The 23,376-nt window shown below is 38.2% G+C and overlaps 1 protein-coding gene across 3 annotated transcripts in view; it reads right to left on the reverse strand.

The window, feature by feature from the left end:
- Positions 1 to 10,359: 10,359 nt before the first annotated feature.
- SYT9 (synaptotagmin 9) overlaps positions 10,360 to 23,376 on the reverse strand; it is a 71,542-nt gene continuing 58,525 nt past the window's right edge. The window contains exons 4-8 of one of the 3 annotated variants that reach the window (XM_062620274.1): positions 18,139 to 18,259; positions 16,940 to 17,111; positions 16,195 to 16,324; positions 15,464 to 15,620; positions 10,360 to 14,403 (exon numbers count right to left, since the gene is read on the reverse strand). In XM_062620274.1, coding sequence (XP_062476258.1) covers positions 15,513 to 15,620; positions 16,195 to 16,324; positions 16,940 to 17,111; positions 18,139 to 18,259 — 531 coding nt within the window. In that variant the 3' untranslated portion in view covers positions 10,360 to 14,403; positions 15,464 to 15,512. Of the gene's footprint in view, positions 14,404 to 15,463; positions 15,621 to 16,194; positions 16,325 to 16,939; positions 17,112 to 18,138; positions 18,260 to 23,376 lie in introns of those variants that run through there. The other 2 variants (XM_062620275.1, XM_062620276.1) reach the window with 2 other exon arrangements.

The raw sequence follows: 23,376 nt of genomic DNA on the forward strand, positions 1-23,376 counted from the left end.
GTCACTACAGTCCCTGATGAAGAGTCCCTCTCCAGTATCCTTGTAGGCCTCCTTCAGACACTGGAAGGCTGCTATGAGGTCTCCATGGACACTATTCAATCCTTGAAAGCTTATTTGGGAAATAATATTGAATGACAAAAATTCTCAAAGATTTTTTTTTGCTTTATAAATTTACAAGTATTTTATAATTTCTACTATTGCTTTCCTTTGACACTGCCAGTAATTTGGATTATCACACTTTTTCACTAAAATTCAGTGAAAATTTCACTAAAATTCAGAATTTTATAATTTCTTAGGTGTTTATTATGTTTTTTTAAATGTTCCCTTTTCATATGTTTTTTGAAATTTCATAGTGGCTTATTTACAATTGGGAATACTGTAATAGTGGGTTATTAAAAATCTTTCTCCATTTTCCTTGAGTTAGTTTCAGGAGTAATTTGGATTAATAGCAAAAATAATATTTTTTAATTATAGAATAAACTGTCACTGAACTACTGTTGCCATTGCCATCTACACAGCGTGATATATTTCACAGGTGAAAATATGTATTCCTGATTTACAGAGAGGGAAATTGAGGCATGGGTTATGACTTACACTTGCAGAAACCAACATCATAAATGAAGAACTAAAACCTGCGTTCTTGTTCTGTTACTGGCACCCAGTCCACTTCATCATCCTGACAGATTTCAAACCATCTGGTGGGATTCCAGTTGAAGTTGTGGACATCAGCTTATGCTTATGAGGCAGCACTGGGTCTGACCTCAGTATAAATAGACAAGAGTGTTCATGGATAGGCTTGGATCTGGAGCTAAACTTAGAGACTTTAATCTAACATCCAGTTTTAGTGATAAGAAATACTAGAAACAGTCTCGCAGGTATGCCGCTTGGAAATGATCTGTCATTGATCTTCATTTCCATGGTTATGTTTAAGACTTAGAGCTTCAAACACATTTTTATGAATTTGTATGAATATTCACATTTGCAAAATTCATCCTATAAAGGTGTTATTCTGGGGGACCTTTTCTGATGCAGTAGGGAGGAACAAGGGCAGCATTACTTCTTGCTGAGAAGATAAAGGAAAATGGCTATCCTTTGAAATACATCTTGCTAGAGAAGACATGATTAGTGGGACAGATTTTGAATAAATTCTATGTGTCTGTAGGAGAAATATTCTTCTAACAGAAAATGTGCATACCCAAGGAGAATATTCCAAGTATGTACAGCCAGAGGAGTTACAGGGAGACAGAGGAAGGAGGAAATTATATCTAAAAGGATGAATGACGTAAGTTTACTTGGAGATGAGAAACAGACATACAGTATTTTTCTTAGTATATCCTAGATACATCCTGTGTTTTTCATTTCGTTGGCTTAAGAGAAATGCATTTAACTTTTATTTCCAGAACAGAAATCATGGCACAGAAGAGGAATGCTCAGAGTAGGTAGCATGAAAAAAGTGTCAGTGACTGAAGACATAATTCTCATATCAGATTGCATTCATTTGTCTATACTGATGCTGCAATTAATTCAAACAGTTCAGCAAACCCCAAATCTTTGCCTTTCAGAAATTCTTCTTTGCTACATTCAGAAATTTAGCAAAAGGCTTTTTTTTCAGAGACATTGTGAATGGCATGACAATGGATGATAGAAGAAGGTGACCTTCATTGTCTTCAGTGTCCTCTACATAATCAGTAGTGATGGCCATTGCTCATGACACCAAGAAGTTGAAAACAGATTTATGACTGATCGAATTAAAAAAGATAACATTAAAGAGAATTTGTTTATAGAATTACCTAGCAAATAAAGATTGTGATTAATAGATGAAGGTAGACCAATGGAAATACTGCAAAGGCCTGAAGTCTCTGTATTGGTGGTACTTAGTGAAAATGGCGCATTACTTTGTGTAGCTGTTGTTGTGCCTAGTGCATTCTTCTAGAATGCTAGTCCCCTTCAGTGATGCCACATATATATATACACATATATATATTTATGTATGCTGTGGGAGCAGTCAAATACTTCAGATTTGAAAGATCAGATATGTTACTGCTATTATTAATTTTATCATTACTAGCCAATCCTAGAGGCATTCATCACAGTTTGGGAACAAATGGGTAGAGAAGAAATCTGCAGATGTTATAAGTGCCCAGCTTTGGAGTCTTCACAGTGGTTTTCTATTCAGTGTTTTTTGAGTGTACAGGAAAACCTGAAGTAAATGGAACTGTTACAATTTTCTTTTTGTAGATCTAGAGGGAAATAAAAGAAGAAGAAAACAAAACAGGCATGCATAATACAAGGGATAGATGTACTTTTTTAAAAGAACCCCACCCAGAACCCCAGGCACTCATTCAGCTTTTGGATGAGTGTCTATCACTCGGATTAAAAGGATTAGGCATTTCAGATCTGTGGTTCATGAGTATTAATGGCCACTGATGATGCAGGCTAACATGTGCGTGTTCTTGTCACCTGAAAAATGATCCAGAGTTAGGTGGTTTTTGGCCATACCATAATAGTTAAAAGTACAGTCCAAGTTCTTCCTCCATGTGCATGTAAGTAGCCAGTGTCTCTTCCTATTTGTGTTATCCAATTCTCACTCTCACTCACTTTCCTGATGCTTGGTGATTGCTTCTTCAGCTAGCATGCTGGAAATGATGTCAGGCATTTTTGTAATGCCTAACATGGTAAGCCTCGCAGAATTATCAGAACATAACCACTGAATAATAATAATGATTATGTGATGTTTGAAATAATCTTAAAGCTTTTTGATCTCTTACTAAAAAAGCCACAGCTGTAAATGTATTTTTCAAGTTTCTCTGCAGATTGCTGGAGAACATTTGGTTTAAGCAGTAAAATGGATCAGAATAACATTTCTTCAAACACAGGTATGTAGTCCCTGGTTTCCATTGAAGTATTTTGCCAGCTGACAGACAACAGAAATTTAGTGACTTCAACAGTGTTATCTTTAGCATTAGTCTCTCTTAGCTGTACAACGTGGGTTACGTAAGTGAAAACCCAAACCAGCTGATCAGCTGACTTCACAGGCTGTTTTTCATACTATGAAATAGTAAACAGAGTAGCTAGGCTTATCCTAAGTGAATTAATAAAGATGTCTACATGGCTCATATAATCACAGAATCCACAGCTTCTCTGCAACCTATGACAGTGCCTCACCACCCTCAAGGTGAAGAATTTTTTCCTAATGACTAATCTCAATCTCTCCTCTGTCATTTTAAAGCCATTCACCCTTGTCCTACCCCCACATGCCCTTGTAAAAAGTTCTTCTCTAGGTTTCTTGTAGACCCCTTTATGTATTGGAAGACTGCTCTAAGGTCTCCCCAGAGCATTCTCTTCTCCAGGATGAACAAGCTCAGCTCTCCTCTCTCAGCCTGTCTCCAGAGCTGAGGTGCTCCAGCACTTGGAGCATATTCATGGCATCCTGTAGACTCCCTCCAACAGGTCCGTATTCCTCTTGTGTTGAGGGCCCTACAGCTGGATGAAGGAGTGCAGGGGGGGTCTCACCAGAGCAGAGTAGAGCATGAGAATCCCCTCCCTTGACCTGCTTGTCATGCTGCTGGTGATGCAGCCCAGGACAAAGGTGGTTTCTGGGCTGCAAGAGGACACTGCTGGATCATGGTGAGCTTTTCGTCACCCAACACCCCCAAGTCCTTCTCCTCAAGGCTGCTTTAAATCCGTTCTCCACCCATCTTGTATTTGTGCTTGGGAATGCCCTAACCCAGGTGCAGGACCTTACACTTGGCCTTCTGTTGAAACTGTTTCACAGGTTTCTTACCGCAATATAATTGCAGCAAAATTGAAGTCAGTAGAATGAGACTAAGGAAAATTGAATAATAGTTCACTTTCTAGGTAACTCCTTTTGAGCATCAGTAAACTGATGAAGAATACGTTACATTGGAAAAAAAGTCTTTGTGTCAGAGATCTGTATTTTAGACATTGCATCAGAAAGGAAAAAACTGGGAAAAGAAAGCTCTTACAGAGCTTTTCCGGCAGCTTCAAGGCACTGAGAGTAGAGTGAAGGCTATAAAGGCCCATCAGAGAAGAATAAATGCCTCCTCCACCTGCTCTAGTCTGGGGGTTCTTTCTACGAATTCCCCAAAAGGGAGCATTGAGTTCACCACTGACTCCCTGCAGAGCATCCCAGGCATTATACTGCTTCTGAGCTGTCACATTTGGCATAGAAACGGTGTCAGTAGGAGGAAAGAGAACAAGAAGAGGCTAAGAATACTTTCTAGGCTCTTCAAATATACACCACTCCTTTGAGTTTGTTTGACACACAACCCTGGACTACTGTGTGGTTCTGCTACTGTTCTACTGTCCTGTTCATTTGGTAAACATATCTGAAGTTTCACAAATGTCAGATGTGTGTGGCTATGTCCTGGGTTCAGCAGTTGCAGTCATTTTTTCTCCTTCTTAGTAGCTGGTGCAATGCTGTGGTTTTGACTTTCAGCCTGGGAACAGCACTGATAACACCGATGTTTTTAGCTGTTGCTCAGTAATGTTTACTCTGACCAAGGACTTTGTGAGTCTCATGCTCTGCCACGGAGGAGGAGAAGCCGGGAGGAAGCAGAGACAGGACACCTGACCCAAACTAGCCAAAGAGGTATTCCATACCACAGCACATCATGCCCACTATATAAACTGGGGGCAGTTACCCGGAAGGGCTAGATCACTGCTCGGTCAGGCTGGGTATCGATCGGTTGGTGCTGAGGTGTTGTGTTCTCTTCCCTTGTTATTTCCCTTATGATTGTTATTATTGGTGGTAGCAGCTGCGATTTGTGTTCTACCTTAGTTACTGGACAGTGGTTATCTCAACCCGTGGGAGTTACATTCTTTCGACTGTCCTTCCCATCCCTGGGGGGGGCGCGGGGCAGGGCAGGGAGTGAGGGAGCGGCTGCAGGAAAAAAAAGGTTTACTTTAGTGAAGGTAGAAACTGGAAGTCTGGGCAAAATTCTAAAGTAAAAAAGCTATGCTGGCAGACTGAAGTGGTGATGACAGATGCAGATGGGATTTGTGTGATATTCTACAAAATTCAGCATTGCATATAGGTTTGAGTTGAATTGCCTTTTATCCCACTTACCTGCAGTGGATAAACAATATTGGATTTTACCCCTCAGTTAGCACTTGGCAATTGTATGTTCTTTCATTGAGGAAAGACATAAAAACTCTGCTTGCAGCCCTGATCTTCACAGAAATATACCTCTCTTAAGTCATACAATAAACGTGGTAACTTTTCTCTTGGAAACAAATTTTTGTAGCTTCAGGAATTTGGGAATCTGTGAAATTCCATTTATGAGCAGGATTAGGTCGTAATGATTTAGTTGATGGTTGAGCACAAACTATGCATGCAAGATCTTTCCGATAATTACATCTTTTCATGGTGTGACAGGTTTTTGTAATTTAGATCTTAGACAGTAATTACAACCTGGATGCTATTTTAGGCACAGTCTACATCACATCCATGGCACTTAGTCTGAAATTCAAAACAAACAAAACCACTGTTGGAGCACTTAAGGCAGAAAGATGAATTAAAGTCACTTAAGGTAATGTGGCATGATGCATAGATACATGAATTGCTATAGAAGAACTGTATAATTCTAATAATCTCTATCTGGGTTCACTGTCATGGAGCATGACTGTGGTTTTGGTGGGACTATTTTTTTAAAAGTTTTATGTTGAATCTTTTGGGTCCAAAAGCTCAGGTTTCAGTTGAAGACTGTGTTGCATAAAAATCACTGTGTGTTGGTATTTGGGGGCTTGGAAGAGTCAGGGTAAACTCACGATAAAAATAGAGGCTTGTTAACACATTGTGAAAGCTATTCCTGTAATAGTATGTTAGACACGAGATGTGAGTAAATGTCTGAAACTATATTTATATTCCTACAGGAAGCTTATTTAGGAGAGAAGGGCAGTGGTGGCTGTAAGGTAGTTTTATATTTCCCATATCGTACAGGAGCTACATTTTTTTTCTAAAGCAAAACAGACTTTGCCTGCCTGACTTGGGATTTCCCTGGTTCTGTTTTCCATGGCTGACTATGTTCCTGGGTGTTTCTCTGATATACATATGGAGTGTTCTTTTTGTATGGCATATGAGTATGCATATTGTACACGTTGTTTCCATGCATGTTTTCAAGAATTGATTCAGAAGGATATACCTAAATGGATGTATGATGGGATCTTGACAGAAGAAGAGAAAATGAGCTAATTCTTTTACTTCTGCAAGTAGCTAGCAATTGTTAGTACTAAATGCATGATGTTTTGCATTCCTCACAGATTGAAGATCTGACTTGTCTTATCCCTCAAAATGTGCTTTTTACTCAAGAATCCCAAACAAATAATGATTTAGAGGTTTCATGGGTTGTTTTTGTTTTGCTTTTTCTCATGTAATTACCCTTTTTGAAACAGTTCATAAGAAGGTACAGCATGTGGCAAAGGGTAAAGGAAATTAACATAGAGCAGTAAATCCAAACCTCTTTCTCTTAAGGCCAGTAGTATTAGAAAATCGCTGTGCATTTGGTTTAAATGAAACTTCCAGAAGGTATTTATTAATTAATTGTTGTTATTTTGGCAGTTGGATAGCATAAGTATGATGTCAGTTCACCTGAATCCTTTGGTAACACCTTTTCTAAACACAGTTCTCTTGCCTGTCCATTTGCTCTTGGTGTTCCTGAGCATTACTTTGGACAAGTGTCAGAATGCTCTGACATTTCAGGCTATGTCATGGCTTGAAATATTTTAAAAATGTACTTTTTCAAACTTCATATTATCGACAAATGTTTGATGTCTTTAGGGACAGACATGAGTAGCTATTGATCTTATGATTTGCTATCACCTTCAATTTTGCAGCATTCATCGTAAGTGCTTCAGGCATGGCTGTTACTATTATTAACTAATTAAATTGCAATCTGGCAATTTATTCTACCATGTTATGACATTCTGTAGCATCCCTTATGTCCCTACACTTTTGATCTACTATGTGAAGACAAAATACAATATTTCTAATGAAAACGTTATCTCTGAGAGGTAATAGCAGACAGCATGTGAGTAAAGGCTGAAACAGCTCATTAATGGCCTTGTCTGTTGGACCTGGTCTTACTGGGAAAACTGCAGGAGAAATCAATGTCTTGGGGGAAAGGTTTCTTGTATACGAAGAATGAAAACGACTAAAGTAATCTGTCTAGTAAAAGTCACCTAGGGAAAGCTGATGAGGGAAAAGAAGAGAAGGCAGCTATCAGAAGTGGAAAAAACCCACAGTAAAACCAGTGGACAATTAAAATGAAAATCTGTTAGGCAGACACATAGATGCAACTTAGATGTTAGTTCTACTTGCAATAGAATTTCAAAGGCAAAGCATCTTAGATCTTGTTTCAAAAGCTCCAGAACTTTTGAAGGTTTAGCTGAAATGTGCTATTCTGCCTTAGCAAGGTGATAGCAGAAAAGGGAGAGGGAGAGAATGCCACCCCAAATCTCAGATTGGAGGAAACAGAAAAGTGGTTCAGCAGAGCCACACCTAAAGATGTTCCTGATGAAAGGAAGGAATTCTTTTGTTTTGAGTGATCTTGTTTGACAGTGTTTGGAACAATTAATTTTGATTTAATGTGGATCTAAACTAAGAGTAGGAGGAAACAACTTCCTGCTCTTTCTTACCCAGAGGAGATTCAGCTCCAGTGTCATACTGAGAGTTCCTCCTGTTTCAATCCACTTCTTTAACTTTTCAAGTAGTTCAAGTAGTCTAGAAAGGGAAGAAGTCTTAAAACATTTACAAACAACTGGATAAAAAGGAACAAAATGCATTAATTTGGGAAAATATGACAGACAACCTTAGTTCCTGCTACCAATAGCAAGAAAACCATCTGAAGTAGTAAAATGTTTGTTCCCAGTTTCTGTTGCTAGCACTGTGTGGTACTGAACGGGGTATAATCATCCTCCCAGGTGTACAGTAGGTTTCTGCTACCTTTGAGGCATAGTGCCACTTAAGGAAGTCTCATCACCGTTCATGACGGCCTAAACTTATTTTATTAACTTACCAAAAATATACCATTTTTTTTTCTAAGGCCTATTAACATTTGTCACACTTAAAAATGATTCTTTAATATTAAAGCTGTTCTCTTTAGTATCTTTGAACCAGACTGTAGTGGCTTATCTTACATTATAGAAATTTACAGCTTTTCCTACTTGAGCTTGTATTGGAATATAAATTCACTAACAGTTATTTGCAAATTATTAAGTGATTTCAGGCCATGACCTTTTGGATGGTGTGGTTAATTAATTTGGAAATGATATAGCCAGTAATTTATTTGGTGGTGTTTAAACAGCAATATTAGAATACTGATCAGGGTGACAAAGATGGTGACTTGAAATACTTTGTTCTTGTCACTAAGGGGCAATTTTGGGTCTTAGTTATGAGTGTTGGAACTTCCTATTTGCACAACCCATACAGGGGAAGAATTCAACCCCAACCAACCTACCGTTTCAAGAATGCAAGGTGTTTTTTTATTTTGCTTAGAATTTATACAAGGCTTATAAAAATTTTCATGTTGCTTACACAGAGAACACTCTGTCAGGATGCACCATGACAAATTTTAGTGACAATATTGTCAGACGTGAGTGCAATTAGTTTGTGGTACAAAACACTATGTGATTTTCTTCCCTGGAAAGGTTACTTTTGGAGTCACAAAGTTTGCTAACCTGATCATGTCTTTAGATGTGGAGGTTCAGCCTGTTACACATCTCTGCTTTCTGAGTTGCTGATTTCTTACTTTGTCTTCAGCTCTTCAGGGACACCACTGTGCACTCGCACACCTGTCACTTCAGGAACTTTTTAGACTCTGTTGCATACCCTCACCAGGCATTCCCCAGTGGAAAGTCACAGTCAGTTGCTAGTAAAGATTACCATTAACAAGGTGTCTCCCTTAATTTTCATCTCACTGGATATTGGCTGTGCAGGTTCACTAGGCTTCTCAGGTTTAATGTTATGTGAGATACATTATTTGCTATTGATAAGGCTTTTTCAGTGAGGATTCTCAACCTTTGGCTTTTCGCGTTCAGTTCATTGTCAGGCTGTTCAATCAGTTGTTCAGCTGTCCCAGTTTTACTGGAGTTTTGTTTCAAGTCTGTAGGTTATGCATAACGACATATAGGATGATTATACAAGAAAAATGTCTTGAAAGGAGACATAAATGGACCTCTTTTGACAGAAGAAAGGGTATTACTTGCTTTTTAACAAAGAAATAGAAACATGCAAAACTATTTTTGAAATACATTAAAAACAGTTTTGAAGTTCATACATCTCTGCTGTCGTAGTGTTATAGCTACTTTCATAGTAGTTTATGGGACAGAGCGGGATAACTAGCACTACATTCCTTGCCAGGGATGAAGTGCTTATACATGTATTCTTCGTTAATCTTCCACCTCTCTTGTTATCTAGCATGCCATCTGTCTGGAGCCCCATGTACACGTATCTGTATGTAATGCAGAAAAATAGGAATCTTGTGTAGGACCTGAAGGTGCTACCGTTATTAAGAATAACATCAACTTCAGAACTACTGGCCTGTTCTTGTTTCTTTTCCATGTGTCTGCAATATCAAATAGTTCCAAGAAATGAACAGAACTATATTTAATTCTTAGTTGCATGAAATTATTTTGTGCCACATTTTGTATGTCAGCTGCCCTTTATTAATATGCTAGCCTATATGTTCCAAATGACAAGAGACTGTGTATATCCCTAAAGAGACAATCTTAATCAGTCGTCACACACATTTAGAGCCCTTGCTGACAGATATGTAATTTCAGTTGGTGTGAAAAAGACAAGAAAAAAGGACAAGAGTATCACATTTCTGGGTGCGGTTTGTGTGGTTAGACCAGATGTATCTGTGCTCTCTTTTCCATTTCTTTCTGGTCTCTGCCAGGGGACCACTGGGAATTTCCCTGAGCTACATGTCAGGTGTTGACAGGAGGATTGCTAATTTTGCTAGCCTGCCATGCTAAATACTAATTTTGGTAGTTTAACACACTGTCACTTGGTAGAAGCACTTCTGTAGCATCTTGATTTTCTTAAGTATATATGAGATTCATGTTTGGTATCTTTAAAAATCATTCTGTAATGATGATTATGGCTTTGGGATGAAACAAGAGGAGATTTCAGTACCCAACCCCCCCAGTTATATTTATGTGCTGTGAAGTAACTGTCATGTTAACAGCTTTGTCTCTCTGGTCTCATTTATTTTATCAAAACAGAACATTTATGGAGAAAAAATGAGTTAAAACATTTCCAAAGTGTTTTCTGGCTTTCTGACTAATCACTTGAACTTTAATAGTTTAAATACAAAATAGTAATAAATTACAATTGCACAATTTCTTACAGAGTTTTTATTTAGATCAAAACTTATTTGTTCAGACTAGATTTATATAAATAAATCACGGTACATTTTTACTTGTGTTTAGAAGATTGTAATACATATTATAAAATTAAGAAATCTTTCGTCCCTCAAACCATCACTGCAAAAGGAATCATGCATTATTTCTACTAAATGAATAAAATGCCCACCTAATTGAGAGAGCCTTGATACAGGTATGGCTCTACTCTCCAAAATTAGACATGAAACATAGAGATAGCAGTTCTATTTATTGGACAAGAAATCATAAAGTATACTCCAATGTACATGTGTTATTAAAAACAAAAGTATACCAAAAAAACACACCTCTCTTCACGCACCTTTGCAATGGGTATTAAAAATGACAGCTGGCCAGCATGCAACTCAGTAAAACATTCCAGTTTTACAATGTCTACATTGAGCAAAAGGAGGAACTAAAAAACCCAGACAAAACAAACAAACAAACAAACAAACACCCCAGATGCTTACAAGTCCTCATGTCAGCTTCCCTCTTTGACATGTCTGCTGTGTTCAGTCATCAGTTGAGGTATGTCCTGATGGTACCTTTCCTGAACAGTGCCCATCACTGCCATCCAGACTAGTTCACTTTACAGACCTTCGAGGAGATGAAGGTCCTTTCAGAGAACTGCAGGACCCTGGATATCTTGCAGCTGTAGTCCCTTGAGCAACCCACTGTATTACAAATTAACTCTAAATGCAGCTTTTGAAACTACTCGGCCACGTGCAGTGCCCTTCGAAGATAATTCATACCTTGCACAGCTCAGTTCCCATACTGTAAGGCTACCACTTCAGAACAGAATTAGGGTTGCAAGCAAGGTTTTGTACCAATTACAGCAAGATGATGCTGTTACGAAGTCTGTCCTGCTGCCATTTTTCCCAGCACAGAGGGCTTCTATTAAATTCTGCAGGACTCTGGATTACTTTCTCTACATGCTTTTTCCTTTCTAGACATGAAAGTAATTGCTTTTTCACTTGATACTGAGATGTAATCATTTGACAATGCACTGTTCTAAAGTGAAGAAAGCATTTAATTTGATTACATTTCAGATCAAGTCACCTAGTCCATGATTTTTTCACTTTCCTGTTCAAACAAAATGCCTTAACAGTAAAGCGTTTTCAGATATTCCTAACTTTGTCAAACATTTTTCACCTGCATTTCTACTCCTCTTTCTCCCTTCCTGTTTACTGTTTATTACATTTAAAGCAATAAGAGAGTTTGCAGCTATTTTTTCTTTTTTTAATGGCAAATAGGTCCCTTCGGTGCTCCAATGTTGCTGAGTGACAAACATGTAAATCTCTCTCGTCCCTCTGACTTTCAGGGCTCATGTTAATATAGCTACATATCATGTTTGGTGTTTAAAAACATGTGAGTGAAACCAAAACAAACAAAAAGAAAAGAACCAAAACAACCAACATCCCCCTCCCCAGTATCTATCCCTTCAAGCCAAGAGGGGTGGACCTCTGTTTTCATTCTTTTGCATTGCCTTCTACTGTCGTCTCACTTTGGATTGAACCAGCAGTTCCTCTACTGGTAGCTGACCTCTATATAACAAGGTTCTTCCATGTACTGCTTTGGTGCTTTGTGGATCCACTGGCATATAAAGCTGGTCTGCATTGATTGGTAGGAACAGTTTGAGCACTGGGGTTTTTATGCTACATATTTGCTTTCTGTTCTGGTAGTCCCTGCTTCCCCATGTTGAGATGCACGTGTGTTTGTCCACTTCCATTATTATTTACAGATAAAAATTAAACAAAAGAGAATATAAATGCTTTTAATGTCTTGTGATTTCAGCAGAAACAGATAAAGAATTATTTGAGCACTCGACTGCAGAAGGGTTGTGCTGTATTTTGGCATCGGAGTATCACACAATTGCCTATTATAATTGGCATCAGTGTCGCTGTTTTTTCATTAAAAAAAAATTCATTTCATCTGACATGGTGGTTTCTTATGGAAAACTAAAAGTAACAGTTTAATAGCATGTTGTTAATGAGTGAAGTGGGATTAAAATCTTTGAGATGCATTTCTAAGGGATTTTCTTTTCTGTGTTAGAATTATGATACTTGTTATACAGCATAATTACCTATTTACAGGAAATGAGAAAATAAATGAAGGTTGCAACTTAGAAATTATTTTTGTGAGACTTCTATTAATTTACCTCTGAGATTCATAGATTAGGAAAGAAAGAATGAAGAGTATTGGGATCATAGTTTTCTCTGGCTTTCCAGGTGATTTTGTAGCAGCATATCCTCTGTTCTTTCAATGTGCTGCAGTCCAAAGACAGTAGCAATCTACTGTCCCACCAGAACCATATTATGAAAATGTTTTGGGTCTAGGGAATAGCCTTGGTTAAATGGACTATAAAGGTGAAGAGTAAAGTACCCAAATATAGAAAATAGCTATTGTTTCATATAGGAACTGCAATGAAAAGGCAGATGTTTTTAAAAAGCATGTGGTAATGCCACAGCCTGAGTGACAATTTGCAAGTCATGAGTCAGCAAGAATTAGGAGAATTTAATAAAAAATTAGATTTTCTTCCTCATCTCTAAGCCTTTGTGGTTTGCTGGATGCTACTATAAATGCTCACTGAACAGAGACTGATTTTCTTGAAGATCCTCATAGGTTATAAAACTAATTTTTCAGAATTTGGACCAAAACTTCAAATATTTTACTCAGTCAGTGCATGCATATTTTTGTTGGCAAAATTTTAAATCCAAAATGCTTGGTGACCATTCAACTCATGCAAGACATGAAGCAATGGGTGTACACATCAACTTACCCAAACCATGTAGAGATTAGGGCTCCCTACCTGCTAAGTATGTAGCGGGCAACTACGCTGAGATTGTATAAAATGCTCACACCTTGAGTCTGCATTTTTAAAATAAAATTTCCCATGTAAAAACTTCAATCAAGTTCTCTCTACAAAAATTTGAAGGAAGAGAGAACTCCACACATGGCTAAGTAAGTGGCAAAAATTTATCCCAGGGGCTCTTGCTCCAGGACACAGATTTCATCATGTGAAAGAGTTCAGTGCTTGGATTATTTTTTTAATGGTCAGAATTTGTTGGCATTTACAATATACCATCAAGTAAAATAGCTCTGTTAATTGTACTACAAATAATAGAGAAAGTCTTCACAGGCCATATATATTTGGAACAGCATTTTAAAATGACAGTGTGTGTGTGCACATGCACGCACATGTGTGTGCTTGTTGGTGTAACAGAGCATAGCCGCCTGCAATATGTTTCCAACTTTTTGCAGAGTCATGGACACAATTAAGAAACATTGACTGGAAAATCACCTACAAAGGTTAAGGACTAACAGCTTCCTTGCTACACAGATGGTTACCTCCTTTCTAAAAGAACATACTGCCATTACAAATACCATATGTATCTTGTTCTCACCCAACAGAACTTTTTTCAGTTTTTCAGATTTGAAGGATTTCTGCAAAGAATCATATTAATGTATAGCTTTCCTATAAGGTGAAAGGAGGCACCAACTGAGACTGAGAGCACAACTTGTCATAAAAAAATAAATATCAGTAATTCTTGAAAAAATATTTAGAAAGCTATCCATTCACAGTACTGCACTCTCATTTTTTTGCAAATCCAAGAACCGTATTTATTTCTGCTTCCCATATTTGTTGGTTTTCATTGCTATCATGCTGCTTGTAAAACCTGGGTTATTCTAACGAAGAGAAATTATGACTTGAATTTGGGTAATGCTTACGACCACACAAATAATCTATTCAGTAGCAATATTGTCAGCTGGAGAATTAATGCTATAAATGGATAACATTATGCTACTTGAAACCAATAGCTCTTCACACAGTAGAAGACTGAGGGTCCTATTCAGCAAATATTCAGGGTCCTATGGCTGTGGCCACAGAAGTTCCAGAAGCTCTCGCTGAGTCTAATCCTGATTCAGGAACCAAAATGATATGCTGTGTATATATTTCTCTGCACAGCCTGGATGCGCTGGACACCCTCCCCCACTTGATTCCTGGGAAGGAAAAAAATATGTCTCTGTTTAGCTCAGTGACATGAAAAACAGTCCACAGTAATGCAATCTAAAGAAGTTAGCCAGGCATGTATGAAAAGAACAGGATGCCTGTAAAAAGGGAAGAGCTGTCAAAACCTAATTGTGGGCTCTGGCTGCAATAAAATTTATCAAAGAGGGAAGACCGGTTGGATGTAAGGATGTAGATAACTTCTACTAAGAGACACTTCTTGTATTCTGGGAAATGGTAACAATTAACACTATTCCTCATGTGTATGTCAAGCCATTCCTATCAATGCTTGGCTACAACTGAGAACTTGGTGATCGAGTTTTCTAAACCCAGCTCCCAAATGCCCAGGCAGGCTTTTCAAATGTGGCACTTCAGCTCATAGTTAGCTTGTCACTGAGGGCACAATCATATAGGCAGATCTCCCCCACTTTGCTCGATCTTCTTTCATAGCATACTTAGTTGTTGTCAGCACCCTTGTACTGAAGAGGCATGGTGCATACCCACTGCAACAGAGCCTGTGAGCACTCAAAGTTCTCACTGGTGAATCTGTGCTGCTGTCGTCCCAGGCACCAATAAATGTAATTGCTTATGGACACAGGGCAAGACTGTGATTTTATTTTTGCTACTTTTTAGCATCTTCCTATTGCCCAACAATTATTTATGCAGCTACCTAGTGTTAGTGCTTACAGACAAGTAGGTGAAGTCCTCAGTTGTATTCTAGTAACATGGTCGCACTCTGATGCATAAAGTATACTCAGAGCTGCAAACTCTGTGTCTGTATATTAGGTGCTTATGGCATTGTTTGTGGCCTGATATGAATACTATGGTCTTTCCTGTCTTTCTGCATTAGGGGGAACATTGTAGCTAAAACATAGTAGTTTCTTTTGACTGGGATTACTGACTGACTTTAGCCAGTGATAGCAACAAGTGATGGTAACTCTTAGGAAGCAATTTAGCTAGATCTTTGATGAATTTTTGTGTATCATGAGTCAGGATTAGTATTCCCTGTATTGGGGAGAGGATTAGACAGAGGGATTAAAAGGACATCTTTACCCCACTGGACTCTGTGGAATAGCCCCTGAGGATATGGCTAAGAAAGAGTTCAACAGGAATGCCAAATTTCTGCTGAATAGGTTAAAAGGGTGAGGAAGCCTCTTCGGCAGCCATCCAAGCGCAGAAGACCTGCATAACATTTCTGCTGAATAGGGCCCTAAAGACAAAAAACAAAACAAAACAAAACAAAAAAAAACATAGGAACCTTAAAAAGCTTTTCTGATTGTGTCGCTTCTTATCAGCACCTCAGATCTCCAGAGACACTTAAACATTTTTTTTTCAGTGCAGTTAGGCATCCCTCGAGATGTGCTAGTGGCATGGATGATATATTGTTACGAGAGAAGAAGTCATATTAGGTTGTTATATATAAAAAAAATAGGTCTTGGCTGTTCTGTAAACAAGGTCCATTTCTTTACATCAATTAGCAGTGAAAGCTACCCAAGATCTTAATTTAAAAAGCAAAACTAAACCCTTAATCCAGTGCATAATGCTCATTTTCCCATGTACATATGTTAAATACATTTATTACTGTCTCCCTAAAATTGAAAGGAGCAGACTTAACTTGCATGTCATATCTGACTTTTAATACCAGTGTTTCCGAGCCCTTTTCTATGTTTTAGTGCATGCATGTGGATCTTGGTTTTGTTCATAAAATTTTATTCAACTTCTAATGCCATATGGAAGAATATTCACAATTATAGCAATGGGGAAGCAAGAAACAAAAATCTTACCTCTGCAAGGGGATGCCAGTGAGCAATGGGTTTCCGAGGATATGACAGCATTTCGTTCCAGTGGTCACGGCCTAGACTTTCTGCATCGTTGCCTACTTGACATACTCCAATGACCTCATTGTGACCTACACTGTGAAAATGTTCCATAATATTTTTTTCTTAAAATTTTACCTTTAGAACCATATCATTTACTTATTTCATTAAAAACATAATCATGGATTTTTATAATTAATTATTGCCTGAAAAATATAAGGAACTATAAAGTACCTAGGTTTGCTCTTTGCATTTCTCACTAATCACAGCAATTTAGTATTTTCCCCATTATAGCATACACTGTGTGTCTGTGTGCATGTTTCTTAATTTTGCCTGAAGACATGAAAAGTTAGTTGCCTGTGTTCTGTAATTAGTTGCAAATACAAATAAGCTATAAACCGTAATTTTAGAAACGGAGAAATGTGGAAAAACAGAACATCAGTGTGTCGACTGTATGATATGTTCAGTTATTTCAGGTAGATAGATATGCAGCTTAGTTATGTCAGTTATAGATGCAAATCTGTATTTTAAAATACAGGAAGGAAATTCTGCCTGGTGTTACAAGAAATTTTAGTCTTCTACCAAACTCAACACGACATTAATTTCCCGTTTATTGGGGAAAAAAAAATAGCTTTGTTTCTGGATGCAAAACTACTATGCAAGATTTTGTAAGTCAATAGATGATGTTATTTTACAGCTACAGGTATCTCACCGGTCGTAATCCATAACAGCTATCGACAAGTTAATTTGATCAATGTTTTCTGGAGGGACGTCAAAAACTATGGCTTCATTGTAAACAGGATTAAGGGTATTCCTCTTGGTGGAAGTTTTTCTTTTCTTTAGTCGCCTTCCTTCACACATTAAAGAAACCTTCACGTAGGGATCTGTGTGAATCATAAGAACAAAGTTAGTTTTCTTTTGCTGTTTTTAAGCAAACATAAAGGGAAAGTCAAGGGAGCAGCCTTCTTGTATGCCCATACCTGCTTGCAGAATTAATCACCTGGACCTGACTGGAATTTGAGCTTCTTTATTACCGTGGAATTCCTGGGAGGCAGTAGAGCTTTGAAAGCTTTACCTGATTGACTGGTTATAATGAAAAATTTAGGTTCAAGAAGCTCTTTGTTGTGTATCAACTTCTCAAAGGGTATTAAAATGTCCACTGAACCGTGTTATACATGACTGTTTTATACAACAGCCTGTGTATCAGCCTATTTATAACAGCCTAATTACTTGTGCAGATTTGTAGGACAAACAGAAGATGACAATATTTTTCACTGTGGGATTTACTGATGTATGGTAAAAATAATTAAGAGAGTAACAATTAGTGGCTTATATTTCTCAAGAGAATTGTAAGTAAGTTTAAACCCCTCAGTGTAGCAAAAAATGGTATTTCTTTGTAGCTCCTTTCTGGGAGCTCTACAACTCCCTGCTAGTAGGTAAAAGTCATCTTTGAACTCTTATTTAAACTAGTTTCTTGGTTTCATCATCAAGTTTTGAAAGGGTTGCTGAAAGGAATCTGGGATGATCCCATTTTGTCCACACACCACCAACAGCAGCATTGGCTCTGTGGCTCTGGGAGACTGTTAGTGAGGGTCAGTCTGCCTCTGTGCCATAGCCGTAACAAATAGTCTGCTGTACAATTTCCCAGTGTTATGAACACAGTTTGGCTAACTTGTGCTATTCTGAATCACAATGACTTCAGAAATAATAATCTTGAAGCCTTGTTGGTTGCAATGGAGCAAACTGAAATATATTATTTATTTCTCTGAAATTCCTGTGCTCCAGTAACTCAAGAGCTTGTAGTGTAGAATGCTCTTCTCAAAAATCATTCTGGGATTCGACAGTGCTGATTCTGTGTCTCAGGAGGGAAACAGGACAGAAATCCACATTGACCATTAAATTCATTCCTACCTGATGCTCCTGTGATATCCATTGCTTTTAAATTTCTTGCCTTTATTATTGTAATAGTTAGTCTACCAGCTGTTGGAAGGTAGCAGAGTGAAAACATCAGGTCACCAAGATCCACGTTATCCTGTTTCAAGGAAAGAAAGATAATGTGAAGCAATAATAGCAACTTTCCTACCCATGACAAGAGCTAAAGATAAAAATATACCTTTGGGGATCTACAGTTATGCAAGCAAAAGCTGAATTGTCATTCTGAAATATATCTGAAAAACCCGACACCCATCTGCATAGAAGGTTGCAACATTTGTTGATAGACAACCAAAATTCTCAAGCGTAAATGTGGTTACAGTTTCTAGAGCTCAGTACTTGGAGATGAAACACATTTAAGTGATGAGATACACTTGGGGCACTAGAAAGTCTTTGTTCTATTTTATGTCTGTAGTGATTTGTGTGTATTGTTGACGGGCTGCACCAGATCTCTGTGCCTCTCCTTCTGGTCTGCAAAAGGATACCTATAGAGAGGTACACTGAAAAAAGACATTGGTTGGGCAGGTCAAAGCCTTACGCAACTCTCAAGCTTGCATAAACTGAGGTGTGGTAGGTGTGAAGTCACTGTGGTAATGCGACAGTCTCCACCAGAAGTAGAGTGCTGTGCCATGCATAGACAAGCTCCCTTTTGTAACCTTATCCACCTCTTTCACTGACAGAATGGTTTGTAACCTTTTCCTGTGTCAGTGGCATTAGGGTTTCAGAAAGGCAGTAGAAAATAAGAAAACCGTGTTTTCTCATACAAAAGCATCTGGTTTTTCTTTTTGTTTTGTGGTTTGTTTTTTTTTTAAATAAAATCAATCTCTTTTATAAATATATAGTGAATAAAGGATTGTATTAAATGATTTTGGGGATTTAATTTGCATTTTTTTTTTGACAGGGCAGTGAAGTGGTACTTTCATAGACCTACCTCCAGCAACCTCAATTCTTGTCTAAAAAAGTTACTCTGTCCAGCAAATTCAGAGCTACATTCTAGGCTTTATAAGGAAGGGAAATACAGCTGTTGTGGAATATGTGTCTTGCCCACTTAGCTTTGTGCAACAGCTTCACTTCCTTGCCCATGTTGGCTCCTTCTGCGCCAATCACCAAAAAATGAAGGGTGTTGAATGAAAATATCTTGAAATGCACCTAAGAGGTTAGTGTTTGTCTCTAAGCTAGGCGGTGTACATTACAGAACAATGCCCATACCCTATACAGTCACTTTACATAGCTTCATGAGTTAGCTGGAGAGATGGGCAGGACAGAAAGAATCCCTGTCACAGAGCTGTAGAAAAATGTGATGTTGGAAGAGTTTTCTAGAGATCACTTGGCCCAGCCCCTTGCTCAAGAGAAGCTTCTTCACTTTAGTTCTCAGCTCATGCAAGGAAAAAAAAACCCAACCAAACAACAAAAACACGTACATTAGTACAGAAATAAGTACTTTCCTTGTGCTATTATTGATGAAAAATGTTGACGCAGAAAGAAAAAGCTGATATAGGCCCTTTATCAGTAATAACTAGCTTTTAACCCTGACTTGACCTCATCAACTATCATCTTTTGCATTCTGAAGATCAGTGCTTCATGGTAGCCGTAAAGCTAATAAAGGTTGTGTGACAATATCAAGAAGGCTGATATTACTCACCCTATTTAGTGTCTCTTGATGACTCATAATTGGAAGCAGTCTTGCTGCAACAAACTGTGTCACTGACTTGCTTGGGCTATGAAAGGATCAAAGTGCTGTTTGAGAAGGTGATGTTCTGAGAAGTCCTACAGGCTAAAGTGTGTTCAGCACATCCAGAAGACAGTTCTCTTAGCTAACGTTACAGGAGGAATAACTGATCTCTGAAATTTTCCCAGCAGTCAGCTGGAGCTTTGTTCCTATAACCTGGGGAACAGGAAGCAGAGATTTCACTTATCCTTCCCATTGTGAGCATTTAAGTGTACATCCCCAACTCTCAGGTGCTGAGGTTTGTAGCTGTGGAATTCTCTCTCATGCAGGAACTCTGAGGGGAGCAGAATTTCATAAGACATTTAAAGAAATTATTGAGTGAAGCCACCTTTTCGCAATTTGGGGAATTTGTCAGTGAAAATTTTGATTGAGAAGTTATTTTTAATGAATTGGCCACAGACTTTCAGGAGAAGATAGCCTTGTTGACGCAGGTTTTCCCTGAACATAAAGAAGCTCTCAGGCAACTGTTGTTTTAACTCTGTATCTGGTATACTTAGATATTGTCAACCACAGCAAAGTCATTCTCTATAAAACTCCAGTGCTTCACATGGTGACAAGATAATTCATTATGTGAGTACTGTTAATGCTTTGCAGTTACTACCAAATACGGGAGTTTCCATGCCAGACTTGATCATCCTGAATAAACATTTTAAAACCTTTCTTTATTTCTTATCAAGGTGTTCATAGGTAAAGGGATTACTATGCAATTGTTTTAGATACAAATTCCAGGAAAAAAAAAATGTTAACCCTCTGCATAAATGAACTGGTTAGGAAAGAAGAGATCATATGTGTTGAATGTAGTGTTAGGAATTATGCCATAATAATACACAAGCTTTGCCTTATGCTTGAAAAATAATCATTACATACACCGTGATGCATTTTTTTTAGCAAATGCTGCAATAATACTTTATTGATGCTTTTTGAAAAATTGCACTAGGCATTGTACAGGAAAAATATTATTAAACTGGAAACAGAGCCCGTAATTTCTTCAGCCTTTTCCAGTTCTAGAAGTTGGATGTGTCATAGCACTAGGTCACAGATGATTGTGAGATTCAGTCTGTTCATAAGCCAATGCTAGTAGTAATCTAACCATGGAAGTCTGAGAATAAAACTGAAGGAAAGCTTGCAGGCAGCAGTGGGAAAGAAATATATTTTTTGGCATGCAAATCCTTCTCTGAGTCTGAAAAAGAAGCCCTGTCTTCTCACAATTTCATTTTGATTTGTAGGGAATTAACTACTACTCCATAATACTGGTTACTTGCAAATGTTTTCTTAATTTGGGAAAGATAGATCTTTTTCTAATTTGGGAAAGATAGCTTTTCCCTGTGCTCTGGCTACTTTACCCTGCTTACCCCTATTTTCTGTAAGGAAAGGGCAACATTTTTAACTGTTCCTAACATTGTAAACTTTGCTTTTGGGGCTTCAAGGTTCAACTTAAGGAGGGACTATTCTTCAAAGAGAAGCAAAAACTGTGATTGCACCACAGAATTTGCTTGTGAGTGCTCATCCGTCTGGGTAACTACAGTGAAACAGGCAACATGCTCTGGCTGGAGATTAGTGGTGTTGCGGGCAAGAATGACTGTTCCACCCAGGTCCTTTGTAATAAATTTAGTTTCTTAACAGAACTGAGGTCTGTGTAACAGAGCACAGAGAGGATTATTGCATATCCTCACTGGTTTAAAATCACTGAGCCACATGGCTTAAGCCACGGATTGTCACCGGAGGTGTACTGTGTTACCAAGAAATAGCCTTAAGGAAGAGAATTAAAAAGCATAGAATGTAGATCTTCTTCAAGGATTATGCTTCTGTTTGAATTGAGTACTTGCATGTTATTGTGTATGTTTAACAAAATGTGGTGATATAAATATTACCCTGCCAAAGACACATTTTAGAATTCCTGCTTAGGAAAAGATTTCATAATATTGTAGGTTATCAAGTCATGCGTTTTGTACATTCCAAATTTGTGTTGAACTTTATTTAGTGTGGCGATAACACTGTACTGTGCATGTCACAGAGCAACCAGGTCAGCCCTAATATAATCAGACCAAAAGGCTGGTTAATAGTATTAATAACATGAATAAAATATTCAGGAGATAATTAAATTATAACAATGATCTTTTCAATATGAGTGTGGCCCATATTATTTTTCTTCTAGTCCTGTTCAGCAGGTAGCATATTGTAAAAACTGAATAAATGTACCTAAGGTCCAGGCTCCTCTTCCATTGTCCTCAAAAACTGTCCACATTGAGAGGAAGAAAGCACTGCCTCTGTTTTTAATCTATAGCCTGCTCATGCCTGTACTCTAAAAATTGGTGTCTGCTTTTCCAGTGCCCCAGTCTTCAGCTTCAAGCTTGGGGTGATGGCTGAGTGCTTCAATGTGGTTGGGTGTGTCCTATAGTGAGCTGCACAGCCTATTTCTGATAATCCCTTTTAGATTTGTCTCTGAGCCCTTATTCTATTAATACAGCCCTTTATTCAACAGGGCAAGAGCATCAAGTTTCTTCCTTAAAAATTTTCCTGGTGTTACCTGGGAGAGTTAGATATATTCAGTACTGGGTAAGAAGTCAGCTGGAGAGTTCAAACCGGAGAGGTAAATCACAAGGTTAGCCTGAAAAACGCATCTTCACAAAGGGAATGAATTCTGTACTGCAACCTCAGGATAGAATAGGACCCTTTTACTGCCATTAGGAGCATGGAGATAAGACTCCCCTATCCCATTATGCTTCTTTCTTGTTCCATTTCTGGTGGAAATACTTAATGTACCATAAAAATCATATTACTTGAGTAATTTTCAGTGGCTTCTACCTAAAGGTTTATTGTTCCTGCTTTTCCCAGAAAGCATTTCTGGTCATCTGAGTCTAACCCAGCACACTGAACATGGAGGTGTATAATCTTAAAGATGACTACGACAATGGGCCCTTAAATGGCTTCACACTGATTCCTTGGAGGCTGCGTTAGGAAGCTCAGGCTTGATCAAACCTGTGAGCCACCTGGTCGTTGAGCTGTTTCTGACAAATGGGTATGATATTTGGGATGAGATTTCTCCTCTCCCTTCTCACAAATACATTTGGGTGCAGAGAACGGGTATGTAAAATCATGGGAAACAGGCAGCAAGGGATGGAAGGAAACAAAACAAATTATAGGTTCCAATTTCTGCTTTTGCCTCTTCTCTAGGAGAAGGTATGCTGTCCACCAGTTAGGCAATCACAGTTTTCTGAAACTTGTGGTTTTTATTTCTGGAGCATCCAAGCTGTGACAGGCTTGCTTTCATGTAGTGCCTGTGCCATTCTAATTAAAACATATGTCTCAAATATACCAGGCTCCTCAGCTCTTCAGCTATAAAAAGACAGACACTACTTATTTACTTTTCTGGTATGTTGCAAAAATAACACTAATTATGGACTGCGCTCTGATGCATTTTTATGCATCTCATCAACTTACCATTAATGGGAGCATTCACAGGCAGTGGTGCCCTTGCTCACTTATTT

The sequence above is a fragment of the Pezoporus occidentalis genome, unplaced genomic scaffold (assembly GCF_034315485.1).
Source record: "Pezoporus occidentalis ecotype Australia unplaced genomic scaffold, CSIRO_AGI_Poc_V1 ctg22, whole genome shotgun sequence".
In the NCBI taxonomy this organism is placed as follows: domain Eukaryota; kingdom Metazoa; phylum Chordata; class Aves; order Psittaciformes; family Psittacidae; genus Pezoporus; species Pezoporus occidentalis.